This window comes from Quercus lobata, chromosome 10 (genome assembly GCF_001633185.2).
Source record: "Quercus lobata isolate SW786 chromosome 10, ValleyOak3.0 Primary Assembly, whole genome shotgun sequence".
NCBI classification, from domain to species: domain Eukaryota; kingdom Viridiplantae; phylum Streptophyta; class Magnoliopsida; order Fagales; family Fagaceae; genus Quercus; species Quercus lobata.
The window spans coordinates 48525214-48546991 of NC_044913.1; the positions used below are offsets into that span (position 1 = coordinate 48525214).

Consider the following 21778-nt stretch of genomic DNA (forward strand, 5'->3'; position numbering starts at 1 on the left):
GTGATGGTGTCAAACGAGTGTGGTATTTTAAAGTGATAAACGATGAGTGATGGAAATCAATTTATGAAAATTGAGTGATAAAAAAAAGTCATCCAAACAGCCCCTTACTTTCTTGTCCTCGTACACCTTTGTTGTAACATTGAACGTCTCTGTCTCTTTAAATTTTTTTTTTTTCCTTCTTTTCGTCCTTTTCTTTCTTTGTTGGTTTGTTGACTTTGTTCTTTTCCTATTCTCTCTCTTTTTCCCCTAATACTGTTTTCTTTTTTCTTCTTTTGGTTGATGTCGTCTACTTTTTTTTTCCCTTTGTTTTTTTCTTTCTTTTTATGCTTATTCAGAACCAATCTTTGTGCTTTTCTTCTTCTTCTTTTTTCCCCATTGTTTTATAAAAAAATGTAATAAATATAATAACAAAGAGAGAAAAAAAATATAATATGTATAATGTTTTAATTTTTATAAAATGTTATTTTATTAATTTGAATTAATAAATAAGTATTATTTTATTATTCTTATATGTAATGAAATAAGGACTTTAGAATAAATTTACACAAACTACTTTTTCTATCCTTTTATTTTTCTTCTCAACCAAAAAAATGAGTTTTCCGTCCCTCCCGTTTTACACTATTCAAACCAAACAAAATGAAAGAAAAATGAAATATTTTTTATCCCCTAACTTTTCCACTCCCTTCTCATTTTTTATCCCCCACTTTTCTATCTCTCCAACTAAACAGGCCTTAAGTTTTATTTATTACATGATTCTTTAAAAACAAAAAAAATTATTTAGTACATATAGTGATACAATTAGGTTGACATCCAAAAGAGGGGTTAAGTTTTTTTTTTTGGAAACTAAAAGAGGGATTATGTGATATGTGTCATGCGTGTGTGAAATGTAAAAAGGCTTCTATCAAACGTATGTTGCAAGATTATCCTAAATTACCATTAGTTCACAATTGATTACCTCTCATCATAAAGAACCCCCCCTCCCATTTTGATCGTCTAATCATTATTTGTTTAACAGTTCCAATATGATTCCCACTTTTTTCAGTTTATTCATAAAAAAAATTTAATAAGAAATAAGAATATATATAATTAAATTAGAAATTGGTTGACATGTCCCGGAATTTAGTCCAAGATGAAACGAATGGGTTTCTTGTTCAAATTTATATTTAGCCCACGAAATTTCATTTGTTACATTTATATCATTAAATTTTGGTCTAAAATTGAATTGATATGGCCTTGCCACCATTTTAGTATGCTAAGTTTCAGTTACTGCATTATTTTAAAATATAAAAGATTCATTTAGTATCCCTAAAGTTTCTATTCAAAAATGTCTTGCGTATATAAAGTTTAAAAAGGCATTGTTCAAACTTATGCTGCAATATTATCTTAAACTACCATTACTCCATAATAGGTAGCTGAGTCTAGCATATTGTAAAAAAAAAAAAAAAAGTTAGATGTAAAATAAAAATGGTTAGTATCAATGTTGTGAATTTCATTTCGGTCTTGTTTTAGTTTGTCTATTAAAATAAAATATCTTGGAACCAATCAATTCCATTACCACTTATATATATACAAAAGCAAACTTGAATTACCAATCAAAATTGGCCAAAATAACTCAAAATTTTGTTCAAGATGGAATGAATGGGTTTCTTATTATGGTTTGCTTACTAGTATGATATTTATCAGTTATTCCAATTGGAATGGGACATAATCCATAACAACGATTTACCACCAGCCAATTATGATTAAATATTAACGTTTTCCCATTAAAAAAAGAAAACATTAATAGATGCCTTAAGGACATTTGTTATATTAAAAAAGTTTTTATGGGAGAAGGAAAAAAAAAGTTATGATAGCTTTTTCTATTTATTATAAAAGAGGTGTTAAACCTTCCCTAAAATAGCTTGTTAATAATTGCCCTAAAAGCACCCTTAATGGACATTTGTTAGTGAACAATTTTAAGAAAATTTTTATGGGAGAAGGAAAAAAAAAAGTTATGACAACTTTTTATATTTATCATAAAAGAGGTGTTAAACATTCCCTAAAATAGTTTGTTAATAATTGCCCTAAAAGCACCCTTAATAAATTGGCTTTTTATTATGAAAAAAAATTTACATGCTTAAATAATTTCTATTTTTCAAACTAGACTAAAATACAAAACTCACCTTCTAAGTTTCTCGAGAATTCATTTAAGTTCTTTAATTTTATTTTCATTCATTTCAGTATTTTAAATTTCAGATTTACTCAATTAAGTACTTTCCATTAACTTTTGTTAAAATTTTTTGGAAAAAAAATATGGAAAACATTATTCAATCATTAATTGAATTTTTTAATTAAAAAAACTTGAAGAAAAATTTAAAAAATTGGAAAATTAACCACAACTCATAACAAAAATTGATGAAAAACTCTTAATTAAATAAATTTGAAAATTAAAGCATTGAAATGAATAGACTAAAATAAATTTTAATGAAATATAGATGATAAGTTTTGCATTTTAACTTTCAAATAATTTTGATTAAAAAAAAAACTTGCAACAAGAATTAATTAATGTTCACGTTCTTCTCACTCTCTCTCTGTCTCTTCAAAAAAAAAAAAAACGTACGGGTAGTTAAATCAATATTGGGAAATGGAAATCTGAAAAAATTAAAAAAAGGGGGTCCCGCCAAAGACGCAGAAAGCCTGCAAAATGAAAAGTGGAAACGCACAATATTCCTGTATGGGGTTGGTTTTTTTATTTAAACCTCGAAAGTCCAATTAAATTCACACTACTATTGTCTTCCCTATTCATAATAAATAGACTGCCACTAGTCTCAGTCTCACACACACACTGTGAGGAAAAAAAAAAAAAAAAATCACTCTCTCACTCACTATCTCACACTACAACTATAACAAATTTCAAGCCCTAGAAAACTTTGAATTTGGCGGAGAGAGATGGGAAAATTGGAAGAAGCGTGTCCAACAGAGGATGCGGTCATGGCATTGTTGGAATATCTGGTTTCCCCAATGCTTCCGTCGGCTAAATCTATTAACCAAACTCCTTCACTTCCTCAGCAACAATCTGTCGCCAAACAGGTCTCCAATTCTTCTTCTTCTTCACTATTTCGCCTTTCTTATTCACACGCACAATAACACAAACACTTGGTGTGCCCTTTTTATGTATTCTATTTCTATATGTCTATGTTTATTAACATTTACACTTCGTTTTGGGAGTTTAATAAAGAAATGTAGCGAGTAAATCATAAAGTAATGAAAATGAATGGAATGTAGTTAAAAAACCTTGTTTGGAGGTAACTAAACTTGTTTGGGCGTAACGTAAAAGGTACGGATGGAATCCTTTTATTACAATATTACTATTTTACCTATATTTTTAAATAATTTTTTTTTTATATATAAGGGTATTTTGGAAATTTTTGTGAAAATTTTGTTAAACCCAATTTCATTCTAAGGTTTTGAGGGAATATAAAGTCATGATTGTTCTTTCCAACTTAAACTTTCAAAGATTAATTTGGATATAAATTTTGGAGTTAAAAGTATTGGAATTAGAGCTAATCAATGTTTAAATTCACCATTTTTTAACAATTTTAGCTTCTGAGACAAACGGTAGTTTTCGTGGTATCAAAGCAGGTAGTTGTGATCTTGAACCTTGTCTCTAGTCTCCACTCTACATTTAATTTGAAAAGTTAAAAATCGCACATGGTGGGGCTCACTTATTAAGTTGAGTTTAGACCCATACATGAGGCAAATTATAAATGCGTACTGCTCCTCTCACATAGTAGTAGCTCCCATTAATTAAATTTATGGTGGGACTCACACAATTCATGCGAAAGAGGGAGTACGCATTTGTAGTACTCCGGGAGTATTCTATAATTTTCCCCCATATGTGAGGATAGCGTTAGAATGATGGTCAAATGATTAAATAGAATAAGACTGGGCTTTGTAAATTTACAGTGTAGATATTGAGAATGAACTTGCCAGTCCTTGGATATATGGTTTGATGTAAGCGAATATTTGTAACGAGAATGAGTGGAAGTTCTGTACGTTGTCTATTCCAGGATCCAAACAAATCCGATCTCAACTTAATTTCACTGATTAGTTTTTTGAGAGGATTATTATTGTTGCATCCACAAGGAATGATTTTTTCAGTCCAAAAAAACAAAAATTTAAGCAAAAGAATTGTTCTTACAGCGTATATTTCTTTCTATGGAGCCCATAAACAATATCTCCGTCCTACCATATGAAGTTAATATATTGAAGTATTTCCGACTCTAGTAGACGTAATAAAAAGGACAATTTAGCAAGTGGGCTGGTTGCTATTGCCAGGAGGCTATACGCTCTTATTACATGCCTACACCCACACTTACACCACCATTGCACGCTCATACTGATGTTTTCAATTATATGTAATCCCTGCACATCCACTTGACTGCTTGTTTTTTGCTTTTAAAATCGATTTCCTATAGATGCATGCTGCTGTGTTACTGTACAACTACTACCTCAGGAAACAGAATCCACAGCTGGAAGTTTTGGGTTTTGAGGCCTTTTGCAAGTTGTCTGTAGTTCTGAAACCAACTTTGTTGGCACATATGAAGCTCATGCAAAGTTCTGATGATACTGAAATTGATGACTTGAAGAAGCAGCTTTCAGAAACAGAGAAAAGAATCATGGAAGCATGTGATATATCTGCAAGTTTGGATGCATCAAAAGATGTCCCAAACATAGAAGGATGGCCAATATCCAAAGTTGCAGTGCTCTTGGTTGACTCCAATAAGGAGAACTTCTTTTTGCGATTCAGTTCCATCACGCAGGGAGTTTGGTCAGTAATTGAAAAAGACGTGGATATCTCCAACCCCACTGTAGAAGGTACAGTGGATGCAAATCAGTCGAACAAAAAGAAAAGATTCATTAGAAAACCTTCAAAAGATGAATCGAGTGTTGATGAATCTGGTTTGCTCCAGCTTGCATATGCAGCTGTTAAGGAAGCAACAGGTATGTTATGTTCCTTACATATTAAACAGGTAGATGAATAAATCGTAAAATTTTGACACTGCAGTGGAACATTTTTTTTTAATCTTTTGTAACCATTTTAATCGGATAATATCCCTACTGGATTCTCTTTTTTTGTTGCTTTGCCACCCGTATGTCATCTGGCTTTTCTGGTAAAACTATAAAATGACAGCAGGATTGGTTTGAAAATTGTTTCCAATCTTGGGAAAAACATGCTGATTCAGTAACATGGATGTCTCAGAATTTTATTTTTGCCTTTAATGTTATTTTCCCAATATTATTTTTTAAATTGATTCTGTATACGCCTGACATGAAACATCTATATCTTCATATATTAATGAAATGGATTTACTTATAGCAATGGTAATATTGCTATAATCCAAAATTCAAATGTTGCTGTCAATGAAAATGTGATTATTCATTATTTTTATATTTATGAACGTATGAGATTTGCCTACCCTTGTTTCCTTCCATTATGTGTGGCATGGGATTAGAACCTCACAGCCATAATCATCTCTTTGAATTATCATTTTTGGTGCTTGTAAGATCTATTATCATTCTCCAACATTGATCTTAGTTTTTACTGTGGCATTAAAAATCTTGTTTAAATCATTTTGGATGGCATTACTTGAATATTGTTGAGGCTTTGCTGGAATTTCACATTTGTGATTCTGTTGTACTTTAGGCTTTGATTATTGGTGATATTTTCATGAATATATATTGCAATTTTTTTTTTTTGGGGAAAAGTATTAAATCCTATAAATTTCCTAGGGAGCAGCCTATCTAATAAGGAAATAATGGTAATTGGTCTCAGTTACATATTAATCAATTTTCAACCATTTGGTGACAGGAGGGTGGAAGTTGAAGCCAATGAGCTAAGGTGGAGGGTGAGGTTATGGGTTCAAGACCCATTGGTTGTGTATGTTGTTACCAATCAATTAAAAAAATAAAAAAGAAATGCAGAAGTTGAACCATTTTTAGTTTTGTAAGGATGAAGCACTTTGTTCATGTATCAATGTTTTAATGTGAAATTTGCCAAGTGTTAGAATGAGTGTTTGAACCCTGGAAACAAACCCCATAGGAGGTGTGGAATGGCATCGGGCCATTGCCTTTTTAATGTAAAATTAATGTTGGCTATTTTCCTTGCAGCTATATTTGACCAACTTAAATTAAATTTCTGCCGTGAATATAACATTTAATGGCAGTATCAATTGGCAGCCGAATCGTTTAGGAATTACCTGGCTCATAGTTAGCACTTGTTAGAGTGTATTAAAAAAACATCAGAATTTAATTTTTTTGTTTCCAGATACTTGCAGATAATTGAATATGATTCTTGTATCTGGAACAGGTATCAATCAGACTGATCTTATGGTCTCGGAAAGGCATGCTGTATATTCTCTCAGCAAAGAAAAGACAGCTGCTCGCTTTTATATAATGCAATGCATCAAATCAGTCAATGAGGATGTTGATCGAGTTCCCATTAAAGATACCATTGACAGGTTTGGCACTAGGCAGAAACTTTTATGTGTGCATGTGTATGTATGTTGTGTCATTTTCTTCTTCCCCCCTCAATTAACTCCCGTAGGGGGTGCATTTGGAAGTATGATTGGGTCCAAACACAAACTATTGGATAAAAATGGGTTACATGTGTTCTAAAATTTCAAACTAGTTTATCAATCAATCTACCTGACACCTGTAACTGTGAACAGAAATTTATTTGCTTTTGTATCTATTTTTAATAAAAAAATGTGTGTTACAAACTAGGGTCAGAATATCCCTATAAGACAATGGAAGAGAATTGCATGGGGACTCACATCAAGTGATTCCTTTCCATTGTTCATAAGACTCTTTTTTCTTGTACATAATTTCTAGTTGTTTTGTAATCCTTCTGGCTATTTTGTGCCTTTTTGCATGAAAGTTTTTTCAATAAATTATTTACCTTTTAAAAAAAAGAGAGTGGAAGACAAGCTGTTTCTTGTTCTTATATTGTATTTCTTTGCTTGTGGAAGATAAATGTGGGAGGTTTCTGTTTTTGTGTTTCATTTTCAAATTTTGTGCCTTTGCTTTATTTCTGTTTTTTATTTTCCATTTGATTTTTACCTATCAAAAAAAAAAAAAAAAAAATTTCCATTTGATTTTACTTCCTGTTCAGTTTTGTTCACAGAAATACATTTAATTATTTTATCTTAAAAGAGGAAATTAGTTAGAAAAAGCGAAGAAGCTCCACACACACTTGTAACTTTGTGTCAATCCAATTACTTATATGTGAATTACAGCTTGGAGTCTCAAATTTCAGATAAGTGGAGTTTACTCCCTGACTTGCTCTAGATCTTGAATGGTGATGAAAATAACAGTGATTGAGTTTTCTTTTTCCTGCTCCGTGAGAAAGTTGGACTTGTAAACCAATTATGAGGTGAATTGTACCCTTAAATTTATACCCCATATGGTAAGTTGATGAGAATCTTGGTATTGAGAACAGTGTATTCTAAAATGATAGCAATTTTGCTTTAATGTTCAGTCAAAATGCAAACACATCTCTCCAGGGTTTCAATTCTTCCTTATAACTCCTTAAGACTTTCATATTTGTGAAGTTGATCTGTATATTAAAATTCAGTCAGTTTGAGTGATCACATGTGTTCAAGTGCACACATGCTTATTATATAAAATTCATTTTAAATTTTTTTATGAAAATTACTTAAAATTTTAAAAAATTTAAATTTAATCAAAACATATATAAATTATTATTATTTTAAAAAAATTGAGTTGATGTTGTATTAAGATGTAAAATTAAGATGAAAAGTGAAAACTCAACCAATGTTAGGTAATCCTCTCTGATTTGCCACCTCCAACCTGATATTGATGGAATCCACATCCGCATTCGTCATCCACCGAATCTTGTAGTTTTCAGACAACACCTTGCAATTCTCAAACATAGTTGGGCTTATACTAGCCGATATAATACAGAATCAAGGGCGAGGATGATGTGGGCAAAATTGGAGCAATGGGACGGTTCCACACGATGAGGACTTTGATAAGGTCCCAGGTGACGTGTTTCCTTAAATGTACAACAAAGCTGGCATTCTTGTAGGTGTTTAGGACATTGTTGGAGACGATGAAGCTAGTGGCGAGCACAATAACACACTTGTATAGACCCTTAATCTTAATGTCTCTTAATAGAACTAGGAGTCCTACTTTGACTAGTAAACCAATCCTTAAATGAATCAAATCAAAGGCCACACATAAAGACCCATAAACTAGCTAAGACTTTTTAATATAAAACCCATGGCCCATACCCAACAATTGTAGAGATACTAAAATACCCTTGACTCTAGAATAACCAGATGAAACATAAAAACCTAATTAACAACAATGCACACATTTTTTTTACAAGTGACATCCATGCACACATATTCTGGGGCTTTGCCTTAACCTTTGCTTCTGAAGGGAATATTGTTTCTCTAACTGTACTCTATGGTTGCACTGTCACCTTTCTAGCTGTCAAAGAATTTCTCTTCTATTTACAAACAATGTTTTTGCATCTGTCTTGCAAGACTAGGGTAACTATAAATGTTGTGTCTATTACTATCTTCTTTATTATCACAACACATAAAAGTTTTATGCTTGCATCTTTGCAACAGTAGTTGATGGCATAAACTGTTGATTTTCCTCACCTTTTGGATTGCAATGCAACATATGCTCAGGGTGGAATTACTTTCTTTGATGAAATTTCTTGATATATGTTACTTTAAGTTTAATGTGGATAATTAACTTGACTGTTAAATGATACTGAGAAGAAAATGACAAAGATGGGTAAATTAAGGGTTTATTTTATTTTATATATATTTTTTATATGATTTCGTTTGGTTGTTTTAGAGAGAAACTGTTCTTTCTGTATTTACTGAATAATTGAGACGCAGCTATGTAGGTTCCATTTATTGAAGGAAACACCAAATTTGATGCTTCTGCTTCAAGATAGAATATACGCTTTATGCTTAAAAATTTCTCATTATATAAACTGCTCTTTCTTGATCAACTGTTGATTTTGTTGTTTGACCTGAAATGTTTTTTTGTTAGGTACTTAATAACATAATCCACTATATATTTTCTGAATGAGCCTTTTTTTCTTGCTATTTAAATAGCTTGCAGGGAACTCTGGTCAGAAAAAGTTCCAGCAGATGGATGGTTACCCCGGCTGTTGAGTACTTCCATGTGCGTCCTTATGCTAGGATAGTGTCAACATGGCTTTCAAGGTGCACCTACTTTTTTTTCAGTCAAATTACCTTCATTATGGTTTATAATTTGAAAAGAAATGTTTTAGCTGCATGAAGTAGTTTCTAGTAAAGATTGTATCTCTTGGTTGTGGATTTGCTAGGGGTTCAGACTCACTTGAACGCTTGATGTCAAGATTTGGTGCTGTTGCATTTATAAAATTATGAACTTTTCATTTTGGATCTTCAAAAAATTTAACCCTTCATTGAAAAATCTTGGATAAGATAAATACTGTCTGATGCAGATGTCATATGTGTGTTAATTTTTTTTATTACAGAAGCACACATGGCATATTTTTAATATGACTACATCAACAAGAACTGTTCATTATGCATACTGTGTTTATTTGCCGACACACCGAATGCCCTATGAGATGAATGCATTTTTGTTCATAAGTAAACTCACTTTATTAAACCAAGGGGATAGTTCAAATACTCAGGATGTTTATTCAACTATTCCTAACTAATTACAATCTGAAATTCAAAAGATGTAGAAATTCTATAAAGGACAAATGCAGGGATGCTGTGCAAAGCATTCATCCAATCATACAATGATCTTAACAAAGACTATTTAATAATACGATGAGGATGTTCAATGCCATCAAAGGTTCTACTATTACTTTCTTGCCAAATTATCTGCAATGTGGACTATGGAATAGCCTTTATTTTTGACCACCTGTGATGATGAAATCTTTCCTTGCCAGCATCTGAATCAATATCTTTGTCATAACCCAAGATACTCCCAATAATTCTAATAAAAAAGACCAATAGTCTTTGGCCACTGAAAAATGAAGTAAAAGAAGCTCAGTTGTCCCCCACTATTCTTGCACATACAACACCACTATACTTCCCCTGTAAGATGCATTTGTTCATCAATCTGAAATTTTAGTCACATAATCATTTCTACTTATCATTAAAAAGAGTGGTCACAGAGAAATGTCTTGGATTTCTTAGAACTCGAATTGTGAATTTTTTTTACTTTTTTAGTAATCCTTGTGCTTAGTTTGTTTTTAATTGAAACGAAGAAGACTGCTCAGTCACAAAAGTTTATTTCAGTTAATCATTGACTGAGGTTGCCCAATAAGAAGAATTCTTTATGGTTCAGACATGAGGAGCCTGAATAGTAGGACGAATTAGTTTTCTGAACTTGTGTAGCTGGACTGCATGGAAATGGCTTTCTAGTTCTATCAACAGAAAATAATTCTATCTTTTTGTGTTGAAATGGAGAGTCAATCTCATGGTAAAGAATTGGTAGTTCAACTCTAAAGGTGAAGAGTGCCATGCCATTTAAAATCAGTTGTAATTCCTTATTTGGTGGAATGAAATTTCAACGTGGCTCCATGTACACCCTCTGACTTATGAAAACTAAATCTGAATCACAAAATGGACCCTCTCTATTTTGAGGCAAATGTATAGGATCTTGATCCTCTATCAATACCACTCCTGACTTTATTTCTATGCTTGCATCTTTTATAAAGTTTATGTGAGTGCTAGATATGCCCTTGTACTTTTTTCCCCCTGGTGGGGGGGGGTTATTTTCTTTTTTACCTCCTATTTAATTTAGATGTGATGCAGGATCTTGTATCTACTGTAATTTAGATTTTCAATGTAGAGTTGATGGGACTTCATTCAAAGTCATTTTCTTTCATTCTTTATTTGACTGGAAGCATGCATGTCTAAGTCTACATTATGATTCTTCTCTGGATTTCATTGCTCTTTTTTTTTTTTTTTTTGACTGATTGTTAATTGCTGTGAGGATGCATTATAATCATCTTGTGTGTTGATGCTTTGAGCGTTTTGTAAAATTTTTATTCCTCTTTAAGAAATATGACACTTTCAAGCTTTTTGATGAATTCTTTACCTTAGCTGATTAGCTGTGGTCCTTCTTGGTGTTTGTACAGCCTGTATTTTATTCTTAGATTTACTTCTCAGGTTTCTAGTACTGGTTTATTACCAGCCAGTTAACACTTGGGGAGGTTGAAGGGTGTGGCTTTCATCATTTCTTGTATAGTCAGTGGGTTATGCCCTTGTGCTCTTTTATTTTTGTTTTCATTTCATTCATTTACTTACCAAAAAAGATGGAAAAACATTCTGCAGGGAAGTTTCCTCAGATAGTTTGCCAGTTTTAAGGGAGGGAGAGAGAAATTCAATTGTGAACAGCCACGAGAGGACAGAGAGACCTTGCACTCCAGAAATTCATAAAATGCAAGATAGATCTCCTGTAAGTGATGGATTAGTAGGGGGTTTTGGCAATAATACAAGGAGTGTTAATACCGAATCACTCAGGCAGAAGAATAATAATGGAAGTTGCATGATTGGGTTGTCTGGTTCTCTTACTGGGCCTCAAAGTAGAGATGAGGATGAGCGTTTCATGGTTACCTCCCAGAATGGAGAGCAGTTCAAGAATATAGCAAATACTATCCAGGTTGTGTCTCGAGAAGAAAATAGGGATGTGGATTTTTCTTTCATGGTTCCCTCCCAGAATGGAGGCAAATGCGAAAATATAGCAAATACTATGCAAGTTCACAATCAACAAGAAAAGAGGACTAATTGTGTGGAAGATGATTTGAATGGCTCACCTAGTATTGTCAAGGTTCAGTCACTTTATCCACTTAAGTTACAGCCTTTTTCATTTTTTCTTTAAATAAAATTTATTATGTTGTGTTTTTCTCATTCTTGTCTACCATCCATAACTCCTGTTGACTTTTCGTTTGTGGAGCCACAAGTGCATAACTGCTTATCAAACATAGCCACTGATTATCATAAGTCAACCTTAGGTTGAATGTGTTTAGTAACCTGAAGTTACCTAAATATTAAACCAAGTGACTTGCAAAAATTAGCTGACGATTCTTAAAACTGCTTATCAGACATAGATACTCCTCCTTCACGTTTGGGCCTAAACTGCCTTATTAATTGGGGCTCAATGCATGGGAAATTTTTAATTGGTGGTAAGAATAAGATGGAGATATGGTTTGAACTCAAGACTTCATGCTTTGATACCATGATAAATAACCTATTGTTCCAAAAGTGTAAGCTAATGTGAAACTGTAAATTTTGTCATTTCATTTTACTACTTTTTTTTATTTGAATGAAATATGAAATTATAAATGCCAAAGTTAAAGTTAAAAGTGAAATGTATTATGTAAGGAAGCTCCTTGTGACCCAAGTAGATTTCTAGTATAGAGCTTCAGATTGTTATGACTAAATTGAGAATACATGTTAAAGAATCTATTTTTTGATGTGCAAACGTGAAGAAAATTTTGTTGTTTGTACTTTTATTGTTCAATTGGATTTGCATTTTAAGTTTTGTATTTAATTTAATTTAATTTTTTATAGTCAAGATTATTTTTTTAATTAAAAAAATTTGGATTTTCCAAGTCAATTAGACTATGGTTTCCTAAGTAAACTAATTTAGGGTTTACTTTTAATAGTCTTTATAAGTGTGCTAATGTACTCCTACAAAAACACTTTATAGTTTGATTTACTAATAAAATCTCCCTTCGGATTTTCTAATGGTTTGGTTTTGACTTTAGCCAACCTTAGAAGTTGACTCCTAGAGCCTAGGTTATCTATTTCTTCAGTTTTATTGTTGCATCATTTTTGTCTTTTCTTGTATCAAACTTGTTATCCAAGCTAAATTCGATCCTATTTGAATCATCTTTGTGGGTCATAAATCAAAATCCACCGTACCAACTACGCTACCAACCACCAAAAAAAAAAAAAAAACCCTAGAACTGTTAGACCATGGACCTTTTTTGTTTTTGAGAGATTGTTTTTAACCTATGATGTTCATTCTTGATGATTGCTTTTAATTATCAAATTAAAACACCAATTGATTTTTAGTGTAAGTGGAGATTAAACCTTATATCTCTTATTCGTCGACAAGAGATTTTACTAGTTGGGTTGACTAGAACTCATGTTAGATCATGGACCTTAATATGCAGAAAAATGACAATGTAAGAATTTTGTCAAGGGCCTCAAGGCCGGTGTCAAAGAAGGTGATGTGTCATCACTAAGGCCAAATAGACCCAAACAAAACCCAAAGTCAGCTATTACCATCACTTTGAAGTTCACATTGTGACCGATTGTCACAAGATTGTCTCCTAGCAGTATCCAAAGCACCTCTCTGGTTCACGACCGGTCCTCGCGTGCTGCAACTTAAAAATTCACAGTTGCTCACTCCTTGTTGCAATGTGCGGTTGCTGAAGCCCTGTCAGGAGATTGCATCACTCATGAATTAGCTGTTGTCATGTTATGTGGCCATAGTAGAGGCCTCCCTCAACTTTTGGATCCCTAGCACTTTTTGGCCTTTCAAAATCCCATTTAAGCCAAATTGCGCCCTTGACCCAGCTAGTTTTTAAAAACCCAAGCCTTTCTTTGACTTAACCTATTAATTATTATTATTTTTTTATCTGACCCTAAAAACCAGCCTAAATATCCTAAACTCAACCTGACCCACTAACCAAAAAGCCTTAAACTATCAAATGAGTCCAACCTTATTATTATTATTATTATTTTTTATTTTTTTATTTAAAAAAAAAAAAAAAAAAACCTTCAACTTGATCCAACCTGATTACAAAAAAAGAAAAAGAAAAGAAGAGATCATGCTAATCAATGCTAGCAATTTATAGTCTATCATGGAGCAAAAACTAGCAACTCTAATGTAATCTATCCAAGGCCTAACCCAAGGAAATTGTAACCAATTTTTAGTCTATTACCAACTCCCTCCCTTCCCCGTCATCCACCCTCTTGATGCAGGACCATTAAGAAGTTCAGCACTATACCAGGTTTCTTGATGAATTCTTGAATAAGGAGTGATGTTTAAGAGTTTAGGTTAGAAGAGAATGAATGTTGACGGCTGTTTGGGGCTGAAACAGAGGATAAACAGAAAATAACATAAATAAAACACTAGGCAATCACCCCTAGGTCTTCCTAAGCATCACACCTCGGAAAAGTTTGCATCACACAAACAAAAGCTTAAAATAAGCTGCTGAATTTTATTAATCAAAATATTCTGCTATCACATGACCACAAAAGAGCCTTTATATAGAAGCTATAGTTATCCTTTTCCTAGTAGGACTTGGACTCTAAATAACCTATTCCTAGAATGAATAGGAATTTTTTTTTTTGATAGGTAATAAGAGTATTATTAAACAAAATTGTAAAACAAAAGAAAGCAAATACAAGGTGTTCATGATGGTGAACACAAAGAAATGCAACAAACAAACAAACAGCAACAAATAAGTAAAAACTTAAAGTGCAATACTAAAAGAAGAAATAAACTCCAAGATAGTAGAACAATCCGAGAAGCCCCAACACCTAGACCAATCAAATAAAGTCTTCTGGCATAGAGCTTGTAATTGAGCCAAGGATTTCTCAGTATCCTCAAAAGAGTGCCGATTTCTTTCCATCCAAACAATTCACATCAAACAGCCAAGAACCATATTCCAAATGTCTGAATTAAATTTACCCAGCCAATAGCTCCAACAATACACCAAGCTTTCCACAGAGCCTGGCATGACCCATTGGGTCCCAAAGATTTGAAACATATAAACCCACAGAGAGTGAGCTACAGGACAATGGAGGTGGAGATGATCCATAGTTTCCTCATTCCGATGGCACATACAACACCGATTCACCAAAATGCGCCCCCTAAGCATAAGATTATCCTATGTAAGGATCTGTCCATGAACTGCTGTCCATACAAAAAATGCCACCCTCTTAGGGATCTTAGCTTTCCAAACACCCTTCCATGGAAAATTGGAGGCAGCTACACCCCTCATGTTATGGTAATAGGACCAGGTATCAAACTTGCCATTCCTGTTGAGACACCAATGAGAAGTGTCACTCCCACCACCCCTAGGGATCCGAGATTGAATGAACTCAAGGAAATCTCAAATCTCAAATTCCAAATTCTATCATTTCCATCCTCCTAGAAGCATAATACGTCAGAAATGCAAGCTTCCTTGTCATTAAATAAAAGACTTAATAATACGTAAACATAAAATAAGACTCATGGGCCTTTGGTACGGCCAAGGACAGCCCATTCCAGATTTCTAGAAATTACTAAATTGCCCTTATTCTAATAGACCTTAATTAAAACTGATCCAGCAGCTTCTCAACCTAAAAGACTCAATACTAATAACTAAAATGGCCTATCAAAGGTGCAAAGAAGGTCCGATATCAAAACTAGACCATAATTCTTGAATCTTTGAATATTTTATCTTTTTTTTCCTTGAGCTCTTCCTTGTCCTCATCACCTCCCCATGATGCGATACTCTCCCACATTACCACAACCAACCAATAGAAATTCATTTCTAAGATCTTAACCAACAATAGAAAACAATTCATTTTCTTGAAAAGTGTTCCCCTAGCAAAAATGTCTTATGCCGAAAGAAACAATGTCTTTATATTAAGGGATCCTTTATAAATATGAGTCTAGGAAATAAATCTGTGTACTTTGATTACTTGATGGGGACTCACAAAGCCACAAACTTAGTTGAGCATATCTTATGAGAGAAAAGAGGGAGGTGGGGGACTTGGGTTTAAATAAGGTTGAGAAAGCGTGTTTTATTGGTTGTAATTTCTAAAGGGAATCCAAAAAATTTCCATGAATCTTTTAGTGATATTGTTGGTTGAATTGAGGTTAAGTAACATGTGGGAGAGGGAGGTGTAATGCTGATTGATGTGGTGTGATGCTGGAAGCCTTGAAATTATCAGCTCTTGTCATGTCTTCTGCAAAAAACGACATAGCTTTCTGGTAATTTGAAGAGACTCAACATATGCTAATTGTTACTTGGCTCTTGTGCACGATAAATCATGCTTATGCCAAGAGCCTTGTAGCTCAATTGGCACTTCCTGGTGTTTTCAACGGAGATATCTAGGGTTCAAATCTCTCCACTCCCAACTACTAACTCAAAAAATTAAAAAAAAAAAAAAAATCTTGCTTATATCTTGTTCACAACCTCCTTATAATTGTTCGATATTTAGTAGGAAGTACACATCCCTGCCTTTTTTCCTTCAAATTTTTTTGTAATTGGTACATGTCCAGAGGATGTCCAGAAAACATATATCTCCTACTAAGTTGTTTGTGTCATCCATAAAAGGGTGTCATATGATGGTGTTATGACCATTGAAAAAATCCATAGAGACAGTAGATGCAGCAAGCCATGCAACAAAGCCAGTACAGCAAGCCAAGCAGCAGCAGTAGTTGCAGATTGGATAACCAACCAGCAGTAATTGTGGATTAGGATGATTAGCTCTGCATTATTTTCAACTGCAATCAGCTTTATTTTGTTTTTAAAATTCAGATAGTAGTTGGTTCCTAAATCTCAGGATTGGATTGTGATGGGGCTATTTCATCTTGAATATTTATGTATGTTGAAAATTGTGAATGGAATTAAGCAGATAATTCCACTTCTCAAGTTTTCCTCTCCATTCTAGGAGGAGAAATTGCCTCCCTACCGTTCAACCAGCCTAACATTACTGTATAATTTCCCTGCAACCATGCTAAATTGCCTTTCCAAGCAACTGTGTTCATAACAATAGGTACAAGTATTAAGAGATTTAGCTCGTGACAAGGGTGACGATGTATAGATTTTGTAGATTGATAAATGCATATGTTATTCCTTTTAGTGTCAAGAAGCACAAATGTAGGTTCAAGATCATGTTTATGTACCTTGTATAACTATAACAAGCTTCTTTGTGCTTTCTTTGGCTTTCCTTTATAATCTATGTAATATTATAGCCTTCATGTTGGCAGGATGATGAGATGATGGGTTTGATGACGAGTCCTTGCGTTAGTGAATGCAGAGGTAAACAGATTGCTGCTGGAAATAAAATCTGCAACAATATCTTGTCAGTTCAAGGTGGGAGAGGCGATCATGCTCTGGTTGCTTATCAATCCACCGAATTAGATATTGACAGATCGAAAAATACTAGTGTATCAAAGCAAGATGAATGGTCAGGTGCTGCTTTATTGCAAAATTCTACAGTGCCAAAGCAAGATGAATTGTCACGTGCTGCTTTGTTGCAAAATTTTATAGTGCCAAAGCAATATGAATTGTCACATGCTGCTTTATTGCCAACTGCTGTAGTGTCAAAGCAAGATGAACTGTCATGTGCTGCTTTGAGAGTTCTTCTTAGAAAAAGGGATCAACTGGTATTATTTTGATCCTTTAACTTGTTATAATAGCGATTAAGATTATTACTTGCTAAAAAAAAAGTAGCGATTAAGATTATTCATTTTCAACTATCACACTTACAGAGAGAGGAGGGAGGGACCAGTACTTTGTGAATTATTGCATATCTTCTGTATGTGATAAGGTTGGTGGTGTGATGCCCGTATGCATGCAGTGGTTTGGTACCAATTAGGTGACAAAAATCAGTGACATCTACTAAGTCTACAATGGTATTTTGTAATTTACATGATTTGAAGCTTTGTAGATTGGATGTTATCAATTAATATTGATTGGCTTTCCGTCTGTAGAGTTTTCCAAAATGACTCATTGGATGGTATTTTGCTTTTGTCAACCCATACTGACATGTCATATTTGCCTTCTAGGGGTTGCTTGGTTTTGACAATAGCTTCATTCTACTTCAAAACCCTGGGAAGATTCACACTGTTTTGATTTTTTGCTTGTGTTTGCAGTCACTTCAGCAGCGGAATATAGAAGATGAGATTGCACTGTGTGATAAAAAAATCCAGAAGATTTTAAATGGTGTGATTTCCTTTAAGCTTCTTTTTTCCTCCTCCCATTTATGTTTTGTTTTTTGCATTTGGGGCTTCATATTTTATCTAACATTTCTCAATTAAATGCTTAAAATATAAGAGAGACCCTAACTATAACAAGCACTAAAAGTTGACAGTTCTGGTGTAGTTCACTGGTTATGGGATGAAATTTGTAAGCCATATGGACTCATGGTTGTAAGTTGTAGTCACTATAGAAAATCATGACCTGGGATTTTGCATCAAGTTAAAAAGTGCCTCCCAAATGTTTTGGTGGGGAATGTTGCTTCTTTGTTATTTAGCTGGAGAAATTGGTTTGGGAACATGGTATGGATATTTGGAATATGGTGGAGGCTTGTTTGATGTGGCTGGCCGCTGGTATGGAATGAGCAGAATCAACGCAGTTTTGAAGACATGGAGAGCTCCTTGGATCAATTGAAAACAATGTCTGCTCGTACCCTTTTTGATTGGTCCCCAGGTTTGGGAGCATCTCTTTGGCATCCAAAGTCAAATCATAAAAAATATGACTTATCTTGCCTTCATATGATAAACTTGTATGAAGTTAAGATCTCAAAACAATTGAATTTTACATCAAAAGAGAAGGAAAATTCTTGTAATAAGATTTCACTCCTGCGAGCTTAGGATTCCTGGTGCTTGTATTTTCTAGAGCCTATCCTTACATCTATAAGTGACTGGGCCAACATAGCAATCAATAGAGAGACATAACCTATTCTTATGTACCGTGTTTCTTATTATAATAGGTGGTGAAGATGATTTGGCCTTGAAGATAGAATCCGTCATAGAAGGTTGTAATGATGTATGCCTAAGAAGTATTACCCAAGAAAGGACTAAGCAGCAACTCGAAGACCAGCTTTCGCCTCAAACCTTCAAGAGGAAACGATTGTCAGAGGCTGTTCTCAGTATGCAATATCCATGCGAGGCAAGTTTTATCATTAAATTCTTATATAGCTTTAAACTCTTGGGGGTTCTTCTAAATTTATCACTGAGCACTGATGTATATATGTTGTAACACCTTATAAGGGTCAATTATCTTTTTTATCATGCAAACGAATATCATTCTCAGACTTTGACATGAGTGTCAATTTGGTCTTTGGACTTTTGATTTGAACAATTAATTTGGACATTGGATTTGTAACAAATCAAATCTTTTGTTAGTATTTTCCATCAAAGCCTAACAGATTTAGTTATGCGATGTGCACATTGTAATAATGTCATTTTTGAAATTATTGATAATGTGGTAGAAATCATGTGCATATCATGTCAATAAATCTTTTAGGCTTTAATGGAAGACATTAACAGAAAGTTTGATATCTCACAGACCTCTTGTCCAGGGGTTAGTTGTCAATCAAAAGTCCAAGGACCAAATCAGAGTCCATGGGTGATATTTGTAGAAAACCCAAGCAAATTTGATGGAGGTTTGTCTTTAATGATATACAGATGTTTTCTTGGTTGCAAATTAATTTGTCTCGGAAAGATGAAAATGCTTTGTTACTAGCCACAATTGTTTCGTTTGAGAAATAAATTTGGCTATAAAATATTTTATGGTTTGTGATTGTGTTGTCCCACTTGCCTTCCATCAACATCAAGCCATTATTGGCCAGTTAGGACTTCAGATGCAATCTATTGCAAACCTCAAAGTGTTTGCTGGACATTTATTTTTTTTTACCAGATGCTGGACATGTAATTTGTTGCAACTGTTGAAACCCATCAGTCCCAAAAGCTTAAGCTGTTGGGAAATGTGCAAAATGTTCCACACACTAAACACCCTACCCTCCCAGCCGCCCCCTTCCACATGTAGGTCTGAGACTCTGAACCACTAAATGGAAATGGAAATAATAATAAAGGTAGAGCCAAAACAAAAACTTTTGGGGCTCCTAAGATTCAAACATAATACCTCCTACGCCCAAAAAAAACCCCAACAAACAATTTTCTACTTTGTCTCAAGCCAATCATCCCAAAGCTTTAAGTGTCAGAAAAGTTGGCCAGTAATGTGTTAAATACTAAGAGCAACAATACCAAACACAACTTTTATATCTTGTGTAGTTAAATGCCCAAGTATTGTGGATACATATAGTCTTAACAAATTGTCATATCATGCTGCAACTTCCAACAGTACCGAATTGAGAAAATGTGGATTTAAAGATGGTGGTTATGCTATATATATTTGTTTAGTCATCACATAAATTTAATATTGTGACTGATGCAATGTACTTACTAATTTGTGCCCTGGGACCGTGTGCTAGAGTGTCTTATGATCTTTACTCATTTATGAAACTATCACTCATTTTCTATACAAATTTTGGAATAAAGATGGAGATTCTAAGCATCATATTTATTATTATTATTATTTTTTTGTATTAGATATTCTCTTATAACAACTTGTTTACTTTGGCAGGAATTGGATAGGGTGTGTAATGAGAGCAATTGGGTGTTGCCAACTTACTGTGTATTCACATCAGATGGTAAGATCATCTAAGTTAATTTTATATTCTAAATAACGGGGACCTAAAATACTTGTGATATGCTGTCAATGAAGTACTGTTGGTGTAGCTGTTTTTGTATTTCATATGAAACTGATGATTGAAAATATGTAATTTATATTCCAATTACTAGAGCATTGGATTGGTCCCTGATCATCCATCAAGTTCCTCATTAGTTTTCTAAGTTTCCAGCCTTTTCCTTTTTGTTAATTTTCTTCAAGTTTAAAACTGGCTATTCTAAATTTAGGGATGTTTACCAATCAGATTATACCATTTGCTGTTTACAAAAATGGTCCTCACAAGGATTTCTCATGTCTTGTATTTATTTTCAAAATTCCAATAAAACCTAAATTATGTCGCCTTATTATGGTATTTGCAAAATCCTAATGCATTGAAATTTGCTGCCTCATTATGCTGTATGCCATAATCCTAGAGGGAAGAGGCTAATCTTGAGAGATGATTTGAAATTCTTGATGGTTTCTGTATCAATGTGAAATTGGCCATGGATGTGAACTTTAAATATATTCTTGATAGAAAGCTTTTCTTGTAGCAGTATCTTCACTCCTACCTTTGCTGTCATTTTGAGAAACGCATCCAGTGATGTACCTTAAATCTAGAAGATGGCCATTTAAAATTTATAATGCATCTACATATCATGCATTAAAAAAGTAATTGTTACTCTGTTTGCCGTTTGTAGGTGGATACAGAGCCAACGTCACTGTAAATGGGGTGGATTTTGAATGTACAACAGGTGGTGACACGCGTTCCAATCCTCGGGAAGCAAGAGAATCAGCTGCTGCACAGATGCTGGCCAAGTTACGAGCAATGGCAAGTTCAACCCCATAGCTTTTAGGTCTTTTCAATTACAAGTAATAGTAAGGCATGTTAGCTTGAGATTCATACCATATATAAGGTTCGTTTTGAGCACTGGGATGAGGAAAGAGCACCTATGCACAGGGTTCTTATGTTACCATGTTATAGACGTCAAAAGCTCAAATCTTTGATGTCTGTGCAAACAAGATACTTAAAGTACTAACAACTTATACAATACCAATAGGTTGATTTCATTGATCGGTCCTTGTAAGATGTGGTACACAATTTCTGAGAAAGTGGCCTTAATTCTGTGTATTCAGTCCAAAGTACAGGTACTTTAACCTACAAATTAAAGGAATATAATTGAACACAAGTCAGCATTTTGGGTTTTGTTCGGATATATGCGTCCTGGGTTGGTTACTTAACTGTGGAATGTAGATGGGTTCATAATTTTTCATCCCAGTCTA

The 21778-nt window shown here is 33.8% G+C and overlaps 1 protein-coding gene across 2 annotated transcripts; it reads left to right on the forward strand.

Annotated features, from left to right (window-relative positions):
* The first annotated feature begins 2697 nt into the window (after window positions 1-2697).
* Window positions 2698-21701, forward strand: LOC115963760. 2 transcript variants are annotated; one of them, XM_031082906.1, is made up of 10 exons: window positions 2701-3069; window positions 4458-4983; window positions 6350-6500; window positions 9141-9251; window positions 11367-11862; window positions 17032-17430; window positions 17920-17989; window positions 18759-18937; window positions 20414-20480; window positions 21196-21701. In XM_031082906.1, exons 1-10 carry the CDS (start codon window positions 2929-2931, stop codon window positions 21342-21344), a joined length of 2289 nt encoding a protein of 762 aa, XP_030938766.1. In that variant the 5' UTR covers window positions 2701-2928; the 3' UTR covers window positions 21345-21701. The 2 variants fall into 2 exon arrangements, with proteins under 2 accessions (XP_030938767.1, XP_030938766.1); XM_031082907.1 differs by lacking the exons at window positions 17920-17989; window positions 18759-18937; window positions 20414-20480; window positions 21196-21701 and adding an exon at window positions 17523-17908 and having other exon boundaries at window positions 2698-3069; window positions 17032-17471.
* The last annotated feature ends 77 nt before the right edge of the window (window positions 21702-21778 follow it).

Coding starts and splice junctions, on each gene's coding strand:
- LOC115963760 (XM_031082906.1), top strand. CDS start 2,929: ATGGGAAAATTGGAAGAAGCGTGTCCAACAGAGGATGCGGTCATGGCA. Junction 18,938..20,413: donor GTATGCAATATCCATGCGAG/GCAAGTTTTATC, acceptor TTACTTTGGCAG/GAATTGGATAGGGTGTGTAA. Junction 20,481..21,195: donor CTGTGTATTCACATCAGATG/GTAAGATCATCT, acceptor TGCCGTTTGTAG/GTGGATACAGAGCCAACGTC.